Source organism: Camellia sinensis, chromosome 15 (assembly GCF_055761805.1).
Source record: "Camellia sinensis isolate YWXY chromosome 15, ASM5576180v1, whole genome shotgun sequence".
NCBI lineage: Eukaryota > Viridiplantae > Streptophyta > Magnoliopsida > Ericales > Theaceae > Camellia > Camellia sinensis.
The window spans coordinates 106,199,511-106,220,439 of record NC_138975.1 but is presented as its reverse complement, the minus strand read 5'-3'; the positions used below and the strand labels follow the sequence as shown (position 1 = coordinate 106,220,439).

The 20,929-nt window shown below is 32.8% G+C and overlaps 2 protein-coding genes and 1 non-coding gene across 8 annotated transcripts; 1 reads left to right on the top strand and 2 right to left on the bottom strand.

Annotated features, from left to right (window-relative positions):
- The first annotated feature begins 3,559 nt into the window (after positions 1-3,559).
- LOC114272265 (hypersensitive-induced response protein-like protein 1) lies at positions 3,560-8,184 on the top strand. 5 transcript variants are annotated; one of them, XM_028213916.2, is made up of 6 exons: positions 3,560-3,768; positions 5,165-5,358; positions 6,157-6,277; positions 6,412-6,503; positions 6,602-6,698; positions 7,580-8,184. In XM_028213916.2, the coding sequence occupies exons 2-6, from the start codon at positions 5,170-5,172 to the stop codon at positions 7,933-7,935; spliced, it is 855 nt and encodes a 284-aa protein (XP_028069717.1). In that variant the 5' UTR covers positions 3,560-3,768; positions 5,165-5,169; the 3' UTR covers positions 7,936-8,184. The 5 variants fall into 5 exon arrangements, with proteins under 5 accessions (XP_028069717.1, XP_028069718.1, XP_082765068.1 ...); XM_028213917.2 differs by lacking the exon at positions 3,560-3,768 and adding an exon at positions 4,058-4,296; XM_082908942.1 differs by lacking the exon at positions 3,560-3,768 and adding an exon at positions 4,059-4,293.
- Positions 8,185-12,724: 4,540 nt separating this feature from the next.
- On the bottom strand, positions 12,725-12,797 carry TRNAA-AGC (transfer RNA alanine (anticodon AGC)). The gene has a single exon. It is a non-coding gene; the product is annotated as a tRNA-Ala (tRNA).
- A 1,515-nt stretch (positions 12,798-14,312) lies between these two features.
- LOC114272264 (protein NRT1/ PTR FAMILY 4.6) lies at positions 14,313-19,214 on the bottom strand. Of its 2 annotated transcripts, none has more exons than XM_028213914.2 (5): positions 19,101-19,214; positions 18,884-18,989; positions 18,013-18,230; positions 15,654-16,094; positions 14,313-15,566 (listed from the first exon to the last, which is right to left on the bottom strand). In XM_028213914.2, the coding sequence occupies exons 1-5, from the start codon at positions 19,101-19,103 to the stop codon at positions 14,559-14,561; spliced, it is 1,776 nt and encodes a 591-aa protein (XP_028069715.2). In that variant the 5' UTR covers positions 19,104-19,214; the 3' UTR covers positions 14,313-14,558. The 2 variants fall into 2 exon arrangements, with proteins under 2 accessions (XP_028069715.2, XP_028069716.2); XM_028213915.2 differs by having other exon boundaries at positions 19,128-19,160.
- Positions 19,215-20,929: the final 1,715 nt, after the last annotated feature.

Sequence of the window (20,929 nt, the reverse complement as noted above, 5' to 3'; positions counted from 1 at the left end):
TATTTCATTTTTACTTATTCAAACAGTGATATAGACTGAGAGAAACTTTTTTTTAGATAAATTACACTACCCTCTTTTAGAGAGCATATAATAAGTCTTATAGTTTTAATATAATTACATTAGACTTTCTTAATATTTTAATTCTCGTAACAATTATTCTTCTTTTCCTCAATAATTTGCTAGTTATATAGATAAAAAAAAAATGATGTTGTTTTCTCTTTTTTACTCAAATATGTATTTTATTTTTATTTATCTTTTAATCTTGGCACCGTTTCCATTAGTTGATTTGTTTAGCCATATTAGAAAGTTGATGTAATTATGTCAAATTTATAGATCTTATTATATATATTTTCAAATCTCAAAAAAGATTAATATAATTTATCTTTTTTTTTATTGGATAAATTACAAATACATTATTTAAGGGTTGCTTAAAATACCAATTGTTCTATGTAATTCTAAAAATTACAAATACTCATTTATCAAAATTTTTTATTTAACAAAATTGCCAAAAAAAAAAAAAAAAAATGAAATTGTTTTATTTCGCCTATAATTTGAGAGATAAGATGAAAGCCTTCTCTCAAATTCGAAGATGCGACACGAATAATGCCTCCGGAAGTGATTGAGGGCCCTAAATTTCGGGGCTCGAATGCCCCGAAATTCCACTTTAGGTAAAAAAAAAAAAAAAAAAGGAAAAAAGAAAGAAAAAAAGAAAACAGTTTCCAAAATTAAAAATTAGGGGCATTAGGGGCAAAGTTTTTAGGGCCACCAATCATTTTCCATAATGCCTCTCTTCGTTGGGATGTCAGCTGGTTAGGTAGTGACTGAATGTATGTAGCTCTTTTCCCCTTTCGAGGAAGAATTCTAACTACTTTCTTATATAATCTACATCTATATTTCTATATTATATATTAAATAAAAAAAAATTTTAATCCCAAATTTTATAGGGGCTCCAATCTCTCAATCTAAATTTTTTGATTTTTTGATTTATAAAAAAAAAATCTTAACATTTATTAATTTCTCCTAACTCCAAAGTCTTACCATCATAATAACACTTTAATGTATTAAGAACAAGTATAAAAAAAATTCTTTGAAATCCAACACATATGAATTCTTTGAAAAATCCCAACACATATGATTATTATCCCTCATAGTAACACTTTAATGCATTAAGAACAAGTATAAAAAAAATTTCTTGAAAAGTCCAACACATATGATTATTATCAAAATATTAAATTTTAATATAATATAATAAAAAAAAAGACATTTAATTCATTGAAAAGTCCAACACATATGATTATTATCAAAATATTAAACTTTAATATAATATAAAAAAGGAAAAAAAAAGACATTTAAAAAAGAAAGAAAAAGAAAACATTTAAAAATCACAATGCACATATATAGATAATTGTAAACACAATCCGTGCATAGCACGGCTGATATGCTAGTACATACATTATATAAGAAAAAAGGGAGTTTCTAACCCACAAGCTTTGTGGGAGTTCTAATATCCCAATATTAATTTTCTAAATTTTTGATTTTTTTTAAAAAAAAAGCCTCAGTATTTATTAATTCTTTTCAATCCACATGCCTTTTGAAAGATTTGGTCAAAATTCTCTCATCAGCATTTATTAACTTTTGCCAATTCACATGCCTTTTGAGAGATTTGATCAAAATTCCCTCATTATTATCAAAAAATATATACAAATAATTATAAATATAACTATGCACGGGTGAAACACTAGAATTATATTAGTAAAATAGAGTTTTTAATGAAAAGGCACTGGTGAAGTTCAAAATCCTCATACTATTTTTCTAGAATTCTTATTTTTTAAATAATTAAAAAAAATTCTATTGGTTAACTTTTATTGAATTATTTAAAAAAAATAGTAATTAATCCATTTAAAAGGAAAGTTAATTAATCTATTTAAAAATTTAAATAGCTTTTATGCCTTGATTTACATATTTCAAAAGGAAAGTTAATTAATTCATTTAAAAATTTAAATTTGAAAGGAAAGTTAATTAATCTATTTAAAAATTTAAATAGCTTTTATGCCTTAATTTACACATTTTAAAAGGGAAGTTAATTAATTCATTTAAAAATTTAAATTTAAAAAGAAGTTAGTTAATCTACTTAAAAATTTAAATAACTTTTAGGCCTTGATTTACACATTTCAAAAGAAGGTTAATTAATTTATTTAAAAATTTAAATTTAGAAATTGAAAAGGAAAGTTAACTAAGATATAAATTTAAATTTGAATTTTTATACTACTAAAATATAAGAATTAATCTACATCTTTCATAGATTTTTTTTTTCCTTGTTGTTTAGTAATTTTATATGCATTAATATTCTAATCTATATTATAACAAGCGGGCATTTCATTAAAAAAAAAAAAAAAAGATCATGAAACCTCTAAAGATTAGTGACGTAGATAAAATCAAACCAAATGTGTAGGTCTTAGAGTTTTAAAGTAAAAAATTTATGTTAGAATTTGTTTAGATGTAATTCTCTTAATATTTATAAAAAAATTTATTGGTTGACAAAAAGCACCTAAAAATTAAGATTATTGTTTTCTTTTTCTTTTTTTTTTTTTATCATTTTGAGTTATTAAAATAAGATGCCTTATAGGCTTAAATCAAGAAATGTTGAAAAAAAAATCGACTTGAACTAAATGTTCTAGACTCATTTTTAATATTTAATCTCATATTGGAACTCTCAAACTAACTCATACTGGTTACAAAACCGATAAAGATAATTTTAAATAATCAAGATAATTTTTAATGACTAGGTGAATGTCACATTGGCATAAATATTTAGTCAGCTAGCTTTCAGGTTACTTCTAATTTTTAGTCCAACACCACAAGTCAATTCTAATCCGTTTTCATATAAGAGTTATGACAACAATTTTAAGTAAACAAATTTTTAGGTTTTACAAAATAAGAAAAAGTTAGTATATTAAAAAATATAATTTATTACTGTCGTATGGTAAATTAAAATTATGAAACTTATAAAATAAAATGTATTTTATTTTATTATAAATAATTTTTTTAAATTTTACCAATTAAATTGTGACATGCAGGTTTTTATTAAGAACTTAGAAAATACAATTAATGACATCAGAATAAAAATCTTCTATTAGTGTAACTCTAATAAAAATTAATAAAATTTAATTGATCATAAATCACTTTTACAACATATTTTAAATAAATTTTATATTGTTATTTTAATTTAAAAACTAATTTTTGATTATTTATTTATACTCGTGCATAGCACGCGTAATATGTTAGTAATAAAATTATTTGAATTGTTAATTGAAATATATTTTTAATAATATTAAAAATTATTAATTGTGTTAATGATTTATTAATAAAATAGACATTTGTTATTTAATTAGAAAATGAAGAGATAAGAAATAATTTCCAGAATTACAGTAAATAATTTATATTTTAAGTAATCTTAAAGTATATTTATAATTTATCTTTTTTATTTTTTTATATCCGTAAAAATAATTTATCATTTTCAAAATTTTTCTCAAAAGTTGTAGGCCAAAAGTGTCTTATCCAATGCTTGAAACGTATGTTTGACTTTGCATTTTGGTAAATTGTATCTTAATTTTATCGAAATTATTACCAAAATATTGTAGCAATTGTGGGGATGTTTCCTAAGCACCGAGTTGTTTTCATTTCCTACATAAGCTCCGCCTTCTTTGAGCCTCCATTGCCATTCTACTCCTCTTTGTTTTCCTTTTTCCTGAATTGAGAGTGAATTTGGTAATCTCTCTCTCTCTCTCTCTCTCTCTCCCCTAAATTGTGTTGAATTGGGTTTGTTCTTGGCCTGAATTTTCAGGTTTCTTCTTTGTTTTATAACAAATCAATCACTAATTTGTTCTTAATTCACAAAACCCACTTGGTTGGGAGCACTATTATTTCATCTTTTTGTCTTTTCACTCTCATTGTACTTCCATAGTTGCTGCCCTTTTTACCACCCTTATTCCTTGTACTGTAACTCTAACCCCTACACGCATACATATCTATATATATGTCATGTGATCTTGTTTTTATGGTGATTTTGATATTAAGGGTTTGTGGGGTTTTCTTTTCTTTTTTCTTCTTTTTTTTTTTTAATTTATAGATTAATGTGTTCTTACAAAATACCAGTAAAACTGAGTCGTGGGTTGAAAAATCTTTGTTGTTCTTGGAGATTCAAATTTGCCTTGTTATTGTTATTGATGATAATTTGTCGTTGACTCTTTCTTGATCTCTGTTCTACTTCTTTTTCAGCCATTTGTTGTACTGGTAGTAAGTCTCGACGAAAAATTTTGAAACTTCTAAAATATTTTAGATTAGAGGTTTTGGAACTGAGTACCATATTTGTTCTACATTGTATTGTTTTTATTTATTTTTTGATTTTAATGTCTTATGTATGAAGGGTAATTCTTTGCTGTTTAGGGTACTACAGGTTTTGTATAAATTAGATCTGAGGCTTTTGAATTGTCATTGTCACATATAATTATCATATTTACAAAGTGGGGTTTGGCTGATGTTTGGGAATTACATGAAACTTTGTTTGGTTTGTTTTTCAGAAAAATTTTTGGGACAAATTCTCTACAAACAAATTTTCAAGAGTAATCAAACCAAACAATTTTTTTCAAAAAAAATCTCAAAATTTTGTTTGGTTACCTACTTTCCAAAATCACTCTATCTCTCGTACACGTCAAATCAATCACTTTTTTTAAAACTCTCTCGCCAAAACAATTTTCCAAAATCATTTCTGAAAAAAGGCAAACCAAACAAGTTTTCGTACTTTTTATCTCAAAAACTACTCTACAAACACAAACCAAACACACCTTTTAGCTTTCTCAGCTGTTATAGGCCTCATCGTTTGAGACTTGATTAGGGTTTATCTGTTCATGTGTATGTAGAAACTATTGGAGAATAAAATTTTGTTCTCCATGGGTTTCTTTTTTTTTGGTTTGGATCGTGTTATTATAACTTCATCACTTTGGATTTCAAATATTTTTCCATAAAATGTATATTTTTCAATAATTGTATAGCTGATGGGCATTTAAAATATTTTCCAAATAGATTGTTTGTCAGCATCATGAGTTTTTATGACTCGAATTTCTGGACATGTTCTAACAATATCTTGTTTCAATGCTTTCTCCAGAGAACATGGGCAATCTATTCTGTTGTGTACAAGTCGGTCAATCCACAGTTGCTATCAAGGAGAGGTTTGGTAGGTTTCAGGAAGTACTAGAGCCAGGATGCCATTGCCTGCCCTGGATCCTTGGAAATCAGCTGGCCGGACATCTCTCCCTCCGGCTGCAGCAGTTGGATGTTCGTTGTGAGACGAAAACAAAGGTCTGCCTCGTTCCCCAACTGTGAACATCATTCTACCTCTTTTCTAAAATGAAGGTTTATTTAATTTGTAACATTATTTGTGTTTGTGGCCTGAAAAATGTTAAAATGTTAGTCGCAGGAAACTCCCACTTTGGTGATGTTTCTTACTTCGAAATGCCATTCTGCTCTCCAAATAAAATAAAAAATAAAATAAAAACTTGTAAGAAACTTGCTCTTATCGAGAAAGAAACTCGCTCCCAACTGAGATAGAACCTCTCAAACATATAAATCTCAAAGAAACAAAAGAAAAAACAACTTTAATTTATTCTAGTATTTTCTATTTATATAATATTTATTGATACTCAACCAAGATAATTTGTAGTTGACAATAATCTCTAACATTTATTCATATTTTAACACATGTTACAAGTACACAAGAAAAAATAATTGTTAGAATTTCTTGATATATTTAGTAGATAAAATATATATGCACTCTCCCATAGGCACTTACAATCTTATAAATTCTATATAGATGCCCCCATTCCCTTGCCTCCCTTTCGTGCAACTAAGGTTAAAACTAACAACTATTAAAGTTGGTACATATCATTCTTCTATAGCATGTTTGTAACCATAATCTTGTCAGTTTTTTTCTTTTTTTTTGTTTTTGGTTATTTTCCTTGCCTATTTGAAGCATTGAATACCTTCTGATCAAATATTTATGAATGGATGGTTTTGTTTCAGTGGTCAATTGAGATATTGAATGTGCCAATGTACTTGTGCAACTAAAATGATCAGTCTTTATGGTCCTTTCTTTTACAGGACAATGTATTTGTCAATGTTGTAGCATCTGTGCAGTACCGTGCCATTGCAGAGAAGGCAAATGACGCTTTCTACAAACTCACCAACACAAGAACCCAAATCCAGGCCTATGTTTTTGATGGTACAAATCTAAATGCTTGAAACTGTTGAGATAAGCATTATTTAGTTTAGAAAATGGATGAATCTTGATTTTAATAGTCCAAACACCTGTAAATATTATAAACTGTACTCACTTTACCTTCTCCAACTATTTAGTGATTAGAGCGAGTGTTCCAAAGCTCAATTTGGATGATGCTTTTGAGCAAAAGAATGACATTGCCAAAGCAGTTGAAGATGAACTTGAGAAGGTAATGTATTTGAATTGAATAGATAGGTGGTAAACTTATTTCGTGAAGTCTATGTCCCAACTTGGTTATAATGCTGTTGACTTTATCATCGTTGACAGGCAATGTCTGCTTACGGGTATGAGATTGTACAGACACTGATTGTTGATATAGAACCAGATGAGCATGTAAAACGGGCGATGAATGAAATCAATGCCGGTAATGTATTATACAGTATCCCTCTTCTAGCTGCCAAATATTGAAACCTAAAAAGCTCGGACATTCCAAAATGGGTGTTGTGTATGTGTCCGACACACCGTGGATATGTGCTCCTTCGTGGCATGTCATTTTTTAAATTATGGAATATGTTATGGTTCTAGACATTAAATCCATATCTCATACTGATAGATTGAGATTATTTTGTTGAAATCTCTAGTATGCTAAGGCTTCGTTTGGTAATGTTTTCTGTTTTGGTTTTCATTTTTTGTGAAAACTGGATGCAAAAACTTGTTTGGTATACTGTATTTGTTTTAAAAAAGAATGAAATTGATCATGAAATTTTCAAAAATTTTGAAAATGGTAAAAATTTGTTTTCACTTGTTTTCAAAACAAATTTCGCTCTCTCCTCCCTCCCCACCCCCTTTGGCCATCACCCAATGCCACCACTAGCCACCTACGACCACTAATCACCACCGGTGACCCTCGTGCAAGCTCCGCCCACTTTCTGGTGGGCTCTAACGATCAGATGATCACTGCATGTGTCCTTTGGTGACACTCTGCCCGCCAACTCCAGTGGCCACCTCCAGCCATCCTCACTGCCGACCACATCGGTCTGCCCTCCATTGTTGGCCGCCACCTTAGGCAACTCACCAAACATGTTTTATATATATATATGTTTGTTTTCAATTTTTTTATGTACACCAAACAAAAAAAACAAAAGAAGCTCGTTTCCTGTTTTTTGTAGACAGAAATTAGGAAACCAACACTGTTATCAAATGACCCCTTATTGAGTCAATTATACGTGTCCAAAACAATGGTATTTCTGAACAACTGGAGTTTAATTGACCATTTTCAATGTCCCATGACTTCTATTTCTCCAGCTGCAAGGCTGAGGGTGGCAGCTAATGAGAAGGCAGAGGCTGAGAAAATTCTACAGATTAAGCGAGCTGAAGGTGAGGCAGAGTCAAAGTACCTGTCGGGGTTGGGTATTGCTCGCCAACGTCAAGCAATTGTGGACGGTTTGAGAGATAGTGTGCTAGGCTTCTCCGTCAACGTGCCAGGAACTACTGCCAAGGATGTTATGGACATGGTCCTCGTCACCCAGTACTTTGACACCATGAAAGATATTGGCGCTGCCTCGAAATCCTCTGCCGTATTCATACCCCATGGGCCTGGTGCTGTGCATGACGTGGCTTCTCAGATCCGGAATGGACTTCTTCAAGGTTCTCACAGTTGATTTTCTTGTAAGACTCAAGAACAGTTGATAAAGTTTGGATAAAAAAACAGGTTTATTTTTCAAGAATTGGGATTGTTTCGGTTTGATTTCATTTCATGGTAATTGTCATATGTCCATATAAGGGGTTAAAGTTTGTCATAGGGTATAGTGCCAAATAGCAAACGTGGCTTGGTATTTGATTTTCTGTTCTTTTGCCATTGATGTTGCGCGTGAACATGGTTTGGTATTTGATTTTCTGTTACTTCGCCATTGATGTTGTGCTTTTCTTATCTTCATATTGTTTCAGTGTTTGATCTTTATCAAAGAGGACAGGTTTAAAGTTCAATTTTAAAAGAGTTATGAACAAATTTAGCAGAAATGTGAATTCAAATATCTTGGCTCCAACTTAGTTATAATCTCAGTTGTCTGAAAATCATAGCTCCTCTGCTGCTACCTCCCAGTAGTAGCCTTCTTGAGATTTTTTCTAGTTCAATTGAATCATTTCTATATATTATATATTTCTGATTGTATATATATTCACAGTAATTGGTTGATGTAAACTTGTTGATTTGGTTTGAATCTGTAGTTGGAAATTGATTTCCATTTTTAAAAAAAAGAGAGGAAAATCAGGGGGACAGAGAGAGTGAAGGTAGTTTTTTTAGTATTTCTCTGTAGTTTCCTTGCTAGCTAATTTGGTTTTCTAAAGCTTGTGGAAGAGTATCTCCATCAAAATAGTCAAATTTTTAATTAAATTTTAACTAAAAGTCTATTTTTTTTTTAAATTTTAACTAACCATTTATTTTAAAATATGTTATTTAACAAACTCTCTATTTGTTTATTCTATTCTATTCTATTTTTATTTTAATTTTTTCTAATTCCAAATTTAATATTTGAGAGGGAATTAAAATAATGAATGATCACATTTGTTTAGGGTAATAACATATAAATAAAATATTGGATAAATTATATTCACATCTTTTATAATTTAAAAATATATAATAAAATTTATAAGTTTTCATAATTATATTAGACTCCTTTAAAATTAAGATGATCTAAACGAGTTTATTCACTGCAACAAGTGGATTTGGGCCATCCATTTATATGTGGACGAATGGTTTAACTCTGTTTTTGGTATGAATAATTTTTCAAAGCTTATGTAAGTTAAAAAACAAATGAAAAATTCATTAGATATTAATAGACACATGATTAGATTACTTTTATCTTACAAAAATAAAAAGAAGGTCGGTTACAAAATCACACTTTTTTATTCCAATTAAAAAAATTAATTAAGATATAATTATGTGATTGTTGATATTCAATCAATTTAATTTTTTTATATGAATAACCTTTTGGTCTATCCTACAAAATGATCAACTTAAATAATCTTGATAGACTTTGATTGAGTCTCCCATAACTTGTTAGTAGGGGTGTAAATTGGGCCCGACCTGGCTTGGCCTATGTTGGGCTGCCTAGTCTCCCGTCAAAATTAGGGGCTGAGCCGGGCCAAGCCACGGGTCAAAAAATTAGGCCTAGGCCTAGGGGATATTCAAGTCTTGGGCGGGCCAGCGGGGTCAGGCCTAAACATTCTTTTAAAATTTTTTTTCTATTTTTTTATTTATTATTTTTCACTAAAAATGACATTGGGTCTTGGGCAAGCTAGACTCGCGGGCTAGGTTAGGTTTCAAAATGACGGCCTAAGCCCAAGACCAAGGTCCTAGGCTAGGCTCGAGCCTAGACCTAACTAGGTCGGGTCCACTTGGGCAGCGGACGAGTTTCGAGCCGCGAGTCATTTTTACTTCTCTACCTATTAGCTGTGCATTGAGGCACAATAGGCACCCAAAATTCAAAAAACGAATGGAGTTAAATTATCTTACAAAGCCAGAATCTTTTTCTTTTACACTTATATAATAAAAATAAAAAAATAAAAGAAGAAACCGTAAATAGATGAGATAGTTACAAAAAAATGGGAAAATCGGTCTAGGGTCCCTCTTCCACTTTTCGTAATGGAAGAGATCCACAAAATTATTTTTTGATGTCTAAGGTCCCTAAACATATATCAGATGAAAGTTTCACTGGCTCATCTCTTTCCACTCACTGAAAGACCTCTCGATCGTCTTCAACACTGGACAATTCGATTTACACAAACTCAATTTGACCGATTCAATGATCGGAAACTCCGAAACCAAACTTCAATTAGAAACCCTAGGTTTGTCCGGGATTCAACACTGCGATTACGGCCTCAGTTGGCTCTGGAGGAGTTGTAAACAGCTCAAGAAACTCCAATTGCGAAGCTGCTATGCAATCGGCGATGAATCATCACTCTCATCGTTTGTCGAATGCTTAATTGGTCTCCAAGAAGTGGAATTGTGGACATGTAGGGCGATAATCAACGAGGTTCCTCTTCCTCCTCCTCTTTCATACACTTTCTCATTCTAGGGTTTCAAGTTCTTGAACCCCTTCAATTTCATTTTAATTCGTCATCCCCTGTTTTCCCTACTATTCCGTCAAGCTTTTACAGTCTATTTCATACACTTTCCCTACTCTTCTGTCCCTAATGCTTTAGATTTGCACCTTACAATGAACAAGTGTGATGATTAATCTGGGAAGCAAGATGCAAAAGAACAAGAAATGGAAGAGGAATTTCTCTGTGATGTCTAGAGAAAATTCGACCAGAGAAATTCTCTGTGAAATGTGAAGTTCAGAGAAAATTGGACCAGAGAAATTCTCTGTGAAATGTGAAGTTCAGAGAAAATTGGACCAGAGAAAATCTCTGTAAACTAGAATTTCTCTGTGAAGTCCAGAGAAAATTGGACCAGAGAAAATCTCTGTAAACTAGAATTTCTCTGTGAAGTCCAGAGAAAATTCGTCTAGAGTCTCTAGATCGAATTTTCTCTGACTAGTTGAGTCTAATTGATTCAATTTCCCCTTCTACAGCTTGTATTATATCTGTCAACTACACAAATGATGTGTTCTTGTATATGTATGCTTTTGGTATTGTTGTTGTTTCTTGGTAATAAAGTTTGTGCAGCATTTGTGCTGTTTAGTTACTGATATAGAGGTTGATGAAGATGTCGAACAAGAAGATAAACCTGGAGTTCAAAACCTCAGCATCTCTGTGTTCTACAAGAGGCAAAGTAGTCAAGTAAAAGTCCTTTTCATCTCATTATTGCTCCGAGCCTTCACTTCCAACTCGGCCGAATCCAGTGACCGTGACGATAATTCGGGCTTAAGCATTAGCGATTGTATGGAAAAGTGCTGGAACAATTGCAGTTGTGTTGGGTTCACCACAAGCAATAGCAATGCTAGTCCAGAGAAATTCTCTGGGTTTCAAATTAAGCATTCCAGGTTCCAAATTGTGAATTGAATTTTTTTTTTTCATTTGAAGTTGAAACCAGAGAAATTCTCTGGTTTTTGAATTGAATTTTCTCTAGGTTGAAACCAGAGAAATTCTAGATTTTCCAGAGAAATTTGGACTGAAATTTCTCTACACTAATTTTCTCTGGACTGAAATTTCTCTGGACCAATTTTCTCTGGACTGAAATTTCTCTGGACCAATTTTCTCTGGACTGAAATTTCTCTGGATCAAGGTTGAGGGACCTTAGACATTATGAAAATATTGTTGATGGACCTTAGACATCATAAAAATATTTGATGTCCTTTATGCTATAAAATCATAAGATCAAGGACCTTAAAAAAAAAACCCCAAGCAGTATAAATGAGAATATTTTCTGGCATAACTGTGATACAAAAAAAGTTAAACCAAGCACATAAATGAATTTGCACCATACGTGTAGGATAGTTGCATAATTATAAAAATGAATTGCCACAGCTTCACTAAAATGCAATTTTTCCATAACAACAAAGCCAGAAATGTATGGAAGGAGTAGTGATTAAAAAAAAAAGGAAAAAATTAGACTAGCAAATGAAAGTAGAGGTAGTAGACTGTTTTTATTTTTTTATTTTATTTTATTTTTTTAGAAATAACATTTCAGTGTAATTCTTTCAAATTAATGGTAAAGTTTCTATCTATAAAAAAATATAAATTCACGGTAAATTTTATAAATTTTAATTATTAAACTCATACACTTTTCATTTATATGTAATTATTTTTAAAAAAATGCACCTGAATAATAATTTTTCCTCTTTTTTTTTTTTCATTTGTTTTATCAAACTAGTTTTTAGATTTTAAAAAATAAAAAGTAATTTTTAAAAACTCAACCAATTCACATGCACCCACACCTTTAAGCCTAAAAAAAAAAAAAAAAACCCCCTCAACCAACATGCACACACAGCTTTAAGCCTATTTAAATTTTAAAGGGTTAATTACAAAATAATAATAATAATAATCTTAAGATTTCGCATTTTTTCACTTTAAATTTTTGTATTTTAAGTTTGATAAATTAAACTCTTGAGCTCCATCCGTGTTTTAATTTGTCACATCCGTCTATCTCTGTTGTAAGGTAACAGAGGAGGTTTAAGGTGAAAAATACATAAAATCTTGAGATTTATTTTGTAATTAATCTTTTTTTGTTTTTAGTGATTTTAATTTAAAAAAATAATTAATTACATTAAAAAATAAATCCTAAGGTTTCATGCATTTTTTCACTTTAAATCTTAGTGCTTTCACTTAAAACCCTCTCCGTTACCTTACATAGATGGAGATGGAGATGGACGGAGGGGAGATTAAAATACGGATAGAACTTTAAGATTTAATTTGTCAAAATAAAAAAATTAAAGTGAAAAATGCATAAAATCTCAGGAATTTTTTTTTTTTCTAATTAACCCAAATAAAAAAAATTAAAAAAAGACATGGAGATGCGGGGTATCGATCCCCGTACCTCTCGCATGCTAAGCGAGCGCTCTACCATCTGAGCTACATCCCCGCACTCCATCTCTGTAACACATTATAAAGTTAATTATGAATTATTTATCATCATCTACATGTTTGAATTCAAACCGTTCTTCACATTTCGAGCTCTTCAATGTCCCAAAGGTCTCTTCCTCTCTCTGTGTGCCTGTGTGTGTTTATTATAGACAAGTAAACGCGCACAAATTCACAAATTTGTATTTTTCTGTATCTGATTCACATTTTAATCTGTAACAAACTGTGTATATTAATCACTTGTTTTTGATCTTGATAGTAACAATGATGATAATGATTTTTGGGTTCTTGTTATTATGATTCATTGAATTTTCGTGTAATACCGGTGGAAATGGAAGAGACATTTCCAATCTGATAACATTATTTATCATGATTGATGAGAGCCTATGAAGCACGGCTACGGGTATGAATACTAGTATTAATACGATACGGGTATGCCGTACGGTAAAATAAAAAAAAAAAGAGTAGAGTACAAGTACAACTTGGTACACTTGTAAAAAAATATTTATTTTTAATTTAGAGTAATGTAAAAATTAATTAAATAGTTTAATTTGTTAAGATTTGACCTACAATTAACATTTAATGCCAAAAGTAAATGTATAAATCAAAATTAAATGTCAATATATTAAATAACTTATAAATCATAGTTTTAATTTTAAAAATATGCTAAGTATAAAACGAAAAATGAAAAAGAAACCTAGTGAAAGGAGTTTTATCTCTGTAGTAGAAGAAAATATTGTTTCAACTAAGGTACGGTACGGCTTGGGTATATAGTAGATACGTCTGGGTGCGCCAAAAATTAAGGAAAAAAAATGTGGATACGTGTTTCGTGTATCCGGTATGTATGCAAACGTACCATACGAGGTACCACATGCCGGTAAGTATCCGGTACGGATACGGCATGTTTTTCGAAGTAACTATACTTCATAGATGAGAGCTCACCTGTTGCAATCTTTGTCATCCCTTTCCGCTGAATTGACCACATCATGATAATGCTTAGCATTCGCTTACTGGTTGTTGAATTTATATGGGTTGTTTTCATATGATACTGTTCTCAATTCCTCATTATTTTTTTCATTTTTTTTTTTAAAGTGGGGATGTGATTGTTTATCAATGTTATTTTCACATTGAAGGTCTTAGGAATCGGTAGCTTTCATTTCATGGTTATGCAAAGGGCTGGTGCTTGTGTTGGATACGGACATTTTTCTACCACTCCTAAAGCCACATAGTCGAAATAATCCAAATGTCTTGATATAGCTTTTTTCGTTTCATGCGGACAACTCTTGGTCCAATGAGCATTGAACTAGGAATGGACCTCTGTAGGATACGGCTTTTCATTTTTATATTCTGACTTTAAAATTATAAATTTATGATATTATTGTGAAATAAAAAAAGTTATGATTTTGTATATGTAAATTATGTAGTAGGACATGAACTTGCTAGATTTGAGGTTTGGAAGTTTGAGTGAACTGCTTTTGACAAGTGGATGAGAACATGAATACTTGTAGTCCTAGTATTACAAGATCTGCTGTAGTTATTACTTATAAACAATTGATATTCTTACAATTTACAAATATCAATAGGAATGAGGAAGAAAACATCCTAGATTCATGATAGCAGAAGAACCATAAATTAGAAGCATTGGACTATCTCTAATCTAATCAGTATCAGCTGGTGCTCTCTATCTCTATCTCTCTCTCTCTCTCTCTCAATTTTGTAGATATGGATGATCAATATACAATAAGATACATAATAGGGGCAATCAGACCTCTGTGGACTGATTCAGTGGTTGAATTTCCTTCTGATTGTCGGGCTTTGTTGATCTATACTGGTAGCGCCTAGTCCAAAGGAGGTAATTTAAAAAATTCAGTCCACTTAATATGCACATTAACCAGTAAAACCTTTCGAGGTGATAATGATTCAAGTTGCTACCAAAGAGCCATGGTTTGTGCCGGAAGGTAACAGTGACATTGTTGACTAAGGTTACGAGTACTGAGCTGAGGTAGTACCCCATTGCTAATGAGGCCCATGACAGAGCTGTGGCCAAAGATCTCATGCTAAAGGGGGCTTCTGTGAAGAAGAATTCCATCATGCCAGCCAAGCTGAAGAGATCAGCCGACCCTAAAAACAAGTATTGCAAAGCGATCCAAAGGAATGTGATGGGAAGAGGTTCAGTGGAGTTCACAAGACCAGATTGGACTGCGACCCTTTTTCGCTTTATTTCAACCAGAGCTGCAGCGGCCATGGCCACGATAGAAAGAACTAGCCCTGTCCCAATTCGTTGTAAATGAGTGATACCCATTTCGGTTTTGGTTACTGCCCTGGAAAATGGGACGATGATATGGTTGTAGATGGGTGCGAGGACAATCATGAAGAGGACAGGAAATACAGGTAGAGAAGCTGGTGGAACTCTTAAGGAGCCAATCTTGGTGTTCATGGTGGCTGATTGTTGGACGGAGAATGTGGAGAGCTGAGCGAGGCAACAGTTGAGCATAATGGTAGACATGAAGATGGGTATGATCTTAATTACAATTTTCACTTCTTCGACTTGTTTTGCAGTGCATGCTAGCACTGGGTGGATGGGCTTGCTTACCACTGCTCTATCAAGGAACTTCAATTCTTGTGTTACAGTTTGAGTTTGTGCATTTTCTTTGTCATGACCTTCTTCTTCGCTGGTACCAGTTGTACAGGATCGGCTTGTGCTCATGCTCTCAACAGCGTTGCTGGAATTCCTAGACGTGCAACTGTTGTAAATTGCTGCAGCCAAAACCTGTTGTGAAAAAAAAAAAAAAAAAAAAAAAAAAAATCAATGAAAGACGTTTTTTCAGTTGCACAAGAACTATTTGTGTGATCCTACCTTGAATATGGTTGTAATAGGGCTTCCATGAGGAATTTTGGTCCTGTAAATAGGGGAGCCAAGGAGGAAGATTGGGATAGAGATTAATATTGTCGCAGAGGAGATCCCAAAACCCCATTGCCAGCCTTTGTTGTCTTCTATCCACACTACAAATGTCACGGCAATTAAAGCCCCACAGGAGAGGCAGAAAACATAGTAATTGAAGAACGTTGATCTTTGTTTCCTTCCCTTTGGGGTAGTCTCGTCAAACTGCTCAGCTCCGTGTGGAGGAAGAGAACCTTTTATCCCACCAACACCCAATGCCACCAGATACAGGCCTGTAAACAGTAGTGCTGATTTTCCCCCATCAACTTGCTTGCACGGAGTGTTCTTATTGGCTGATGTGCAGATTGGTGGTTTCAGAGAGGATGTGTGAGCTTGCAGCGTGAGTATTAGCAGGCCCTGTTTCAGTAGTTAAAATGAGATTATATATGGCTGTGATGATCTGTGTATTAAAAAGGATGATCAAATTTTTTAGTATCTAATTTCATGACTTAAAAAGAGAGAAAAGGGTCAAGCAGATACCTGTAAGGGTATTTTTGTTGCTTTAAGCAAGGGATATATAACCAGTGGCCCACCATTGGTACGTACATTTAATGCACAGGTTGGCACAGTATCTTAAATTCTAGATCTGGTTCATGATTACTGTCTTTGGTTGCATTAACTGTTAGATTCATTAAGATGTGCTTCTGTTTAAATGTTTCAAATTATTGCCTTCATGTGACTATATAGGATGTCACTGCAGTGGACTAACTATATTGAACATCCCTGTGGGCCAGATCAGTGATGGATTGTGACTTGACAGAAGTAGATAGCAAATGAACAAATATTATTTATCTTTCTTTCACAATTATCGTTAATGGTGGATCGGCTTTGTTGCCACCAGTGACAAAAGTGATTGCTTTCACAAACCATTGATTTTATGTTCATAGTAGCTAGAACATTATAAGGTGGGGAATATCTGAATATGCATGCTGTTGGTGCTCTTGGTAGTAAATATGGCATATGCCTGTGCATGAAAGTCACTCAATACTACTTGAAAGATCCTAGAGGTAGTCCAGTGGTTTGTCATAGTCAAGTATGGTCTATGACCCACTTAACAGGTATCCCAAAAATAGGGACCTGACAGGGTCTAGTTGCTTCTTGCTTACCCAACTTGTAGCACTAGTCACTGAAGGATACCTTGCAATCTAAGGTTGGCTGCCTTCTTGTGCAACTTGCAAGTTGCCTATGTCCAACTTGCATTTTGAAAGAATGGACCTTCCATTTCCAGGCTATCATTTTAGGTTTTGGATAGATTGATGTAAATTGTTGAGCCAATTTCCTCATAGTTTAAGCTTTTCAGACAATTAGTGACTTAGAGCTCAAGTTGAAAGAGGTCTTGGGTTAAAATCTCTCCATTGATTTTTGATAGTTGGACCCCATTTGGTTTCTTCTTTGTTTGCTTCTCTTTCTATTTGGTTCTCTGTTTGCATCTCCACGTGCAAGACAGGGCTGCCCATGAGGGAGAGTGTCGGATAACTTGATAAATTTTGTTGGATCCATTTTATAACAACTTAAGCTTTTGGGACAAACAGTATCCACTGATTTAAGCATAGAGTCTTAAGTAGAATACAAACATATCAGAGGAAGTAGTTTACATTCATTTTAGAGTAATGATTGGTCTATGACCTACTTAACACGTATCCCAAAAATAGGGACCTGACAGGGTCTCGTTGCTTCTTGCTCACCCAACTTGTAGCAGTAGTCACTGAAGGATACCTTGCAATCTAAGGTTGGTTGCCTTCTTGTGCAACTTGCAAGTTGCCTATGTCCAACTTGCGTTTTGAAAGAATGGACCTTCCATTTCCAGGCTATCATATTAGGTGGATAGATTGATGTACATTGTTGAGTCAATTTCCTAATAGTTTAAGCTTTTTAGACAATTGGTGACTTAGAGCTCAAGTTGAGAGAGGTCTTGGGTTAAAATCTCTCTATTGATTTTTGATATTGGACCCCGTTTGATTTCTTCTTCTTTGTTTGGTTGTTTGCTTCTCTTTCTGTTTGGTTCTTTGTTTGCATCTCCACATGCAAGATGGGGCTGCCCATGAGGGAGAGTGTCGGATAACTTGATATATTTTGTTGGATCCATTTTATAACAACTTAAGCTTTTGGAACAAACAGGATCCACTGTTTTAAGCATAAAGTCTTAAGTAGAATACAGACATATCAGAGGAAGTAGTTTATATTCATTTTATTTACTTATTCATTGGCTTGGCAAGAATGAATCGTATTGAATCAGATATTGAATGAGAAGCTTAATCTTTGTAGAAATTCTTACTGTGAATTCTATTGTTGCACTTATTGGATAGATGCAATAACTGGTGAAGAAAGCGTCAGCTAAGAAACCTCCAAGGAGAGCCAGCAGGAAGGCTGTGCCCATGAAGTTGGTAACTATGTTTGCAGAACGTGATGGAAAAAAATGCATGAACTTCGACAGATAGAGAACAAGATTGCTTGCATTGGCCAGGTATGCCATGTTCTCCAGTACCTCCACAACTAAAGGTATACCACGAAAAAAAAAAGAAAAAAAGCGTTAATTGTTTATTTTCTTACTGAGAAAATAATATATGTAATATAGTTTCCCTTCCCAATAAAGTTCCTGTGTGACTGTACTTTTGAAAAGTTCTTTAGAACCAATTTTTGAAGTTGTAGTTCAAAAGCTACAACTTCACGGAAATACTTATGGTTTGTTTGGATGACCGAGGATGTCAAATCAAGACACGTTGTTTTGATATATTTGAGTTATTCGAACCACACAAATTTGAATTACCAAGCATTTTTGAAAAATATTAGAGAGTTAGCTATTATTAGTGTATAGAAAAACTATAAAAGAAGATACGTTGAGATAAAAAAGATATATTTTAGATTTTTGTAGTTAGAACAGAATCCTTAGCACAATTTCAAATACCTACTTTTATATAGTTATTTCAAGTACATCATGATAACATTATTTAATTTAATCTTGAAATTTATAAGTAAACTATCAAATCTAAATTTGAGTTATTCTCCTTGAATGATGAATGTCAAATCTGTACATTTCAAATCCCCATCCATCCAAATGGAATGGATCAAATTGTACTCTTTTTTATTTTTTAGTTCTAAAACTTTTTGAAAATGTGCCTTAATTAATAGCTAGAAGCTTTACTAACCTAGCACAAAGGAGGCAGCAAGCACACCACCATGGCAGCCTTTGAGAGCTGGTCTGTTCCTCCAATCTACATAGCCTTCCCATATGTTTAAACGGTATGCTTCAGCCTACATGGAAATTCAAAAGAATTTAGAAGAAAGCAGCAAGTTACTGGAGAACACCAAGGAACAAATAATAATTAATAAATGAAAATAAAGGGATTGGAATGGTAGTGCCACCATTTCTTTTCCCAACGAGTACAGGACCTCTGTTTATAGGACACTTGATCTAAAATCTTTTGAATGAAAGACAGTGAAGGGTGGAGTCGTATTTATATACCGAGAAGATGGGAATCAGAAATCTGATTGGAAAGCTCTAGAGAGTAGGAAAATGACTACACATTCCCACAGACCTTTTTACCCTTACATTGTGTTTGGTTGATGGATTTAAGAAAAGATTTGGCAAAGAAAAGAAAAAAAGTAGGTATATTTCACCTACTTTTTTTCTTTTCTTTGCCAAATCTTTTCTTAAATCTCCAACCAAACACAGCGTAACAAGGTTGGTGTAGAGACACCCAACCTGTATGAGTTTGGTGAGTGTGTGTGTGAGAGAGAGAGGATCCCTTGTTTAGAAGGTGAAGTATTTGAATTTTAGGCAAACGTAGGTTAATACAGAATCAAAAAATTATGGGTAAATTACACTCACCTCCTGCTTCTCATTTTGTCATTCTTGACTTGAGTATATCCTCTTTAGTTGGGTTACTAGAAAAATAATGTCTATTTTATTTTATGTTATGTTTTAAAAATGGTGGTACTACATGCACTAATTAGTGTACTAACTAGTGTATCAACACTAGTTATGACATTATTATTGACCCCACTCATTATACATATTATAAATTTCAAAATTTTTTTAAATTATGACACATTATCAATTAGTATACTAGTTAGTATACTAATCGATACATATAACATTATTCTTTTTAAAAAGTGGGTTAAAAAAATAATTTAGACCTAACGAAGTCCGTCATAGGTAGAAGATGATGATTTTCCAAAGGTTAAAATGTTTTTCAAAATGGTATCAAGTTTGGTGCTAATTAATTGCCTGACTGAACTATGAAATGTGATGATTGTCGACATATGTACAACATCGGATGATAGAGATGATAAGATGAGATGGAAATTCATTTGCAAGTGTGCTTATGGATTACCATGATGGTGTGGTATAGTGCCTCAAGGTAAAGCCAGTAGTATTGCCTTCTAGAAAGACACATACCCCACACCTCCACTTGCACCACATCCACAATCACTCACCATATGGTGGTATGAACACTGCCTTGAAGTTGATCCCATTAGATCAAAGCTCTCGCTCCTTTCACTCTCCGTGTGTCATCCTATTCTCACCTTTTCTATCATTTTCTTCACATACAATCTTGAGAATGACTTTTCCTTATTTTTTGTTTTTGTTTTTGTTTTTGTGACCTTCTCTTCTGTAAAATCAAGGTCACTTTGATCGTTGATTGTCGGCCCAATCCACGTGATTTCTGTCCTTTACGATGTTATCATTTAAAGCTTTCAATACAGTTGCTTCATCTTGTGACTGGAATCATCTGACTAATTGCCAAGCCATCATGTGGTTTTGCTTACGCTGTTTGGGTTAGGTGGGGGATTTGAGGAATGATTTGGAAAGAGAAAGGAAAAATTTAGGTGAAATGTATTTACCATTTCACACACTTTTTCTTTTCCCTTTCTAAATTTCTTCCCAAATCTTCCAACCAAAAACAACATTAGAGTTTCAGTTTTTTATCTCGGCCACTACGTTGTGTTTGGTTGGAGATTTATGAAACGATTTGGAAAGGAAAACGAAAAAGATAGGTAAAATATAAATAAAATATACTTATATTTTACCTAATTTCATATACTTTTTTCATTTCTCTTTTTAAATTTCTTATCAAATCCCCAATTAAACAAAGTAATAAGGAATTTCTTTTTCCATTGATAATCCAAATGATTTTTTTTCTTGAAAGAACTTGTTGGTGCATTACCTATGAGACCTGCAAGTTGGGAGG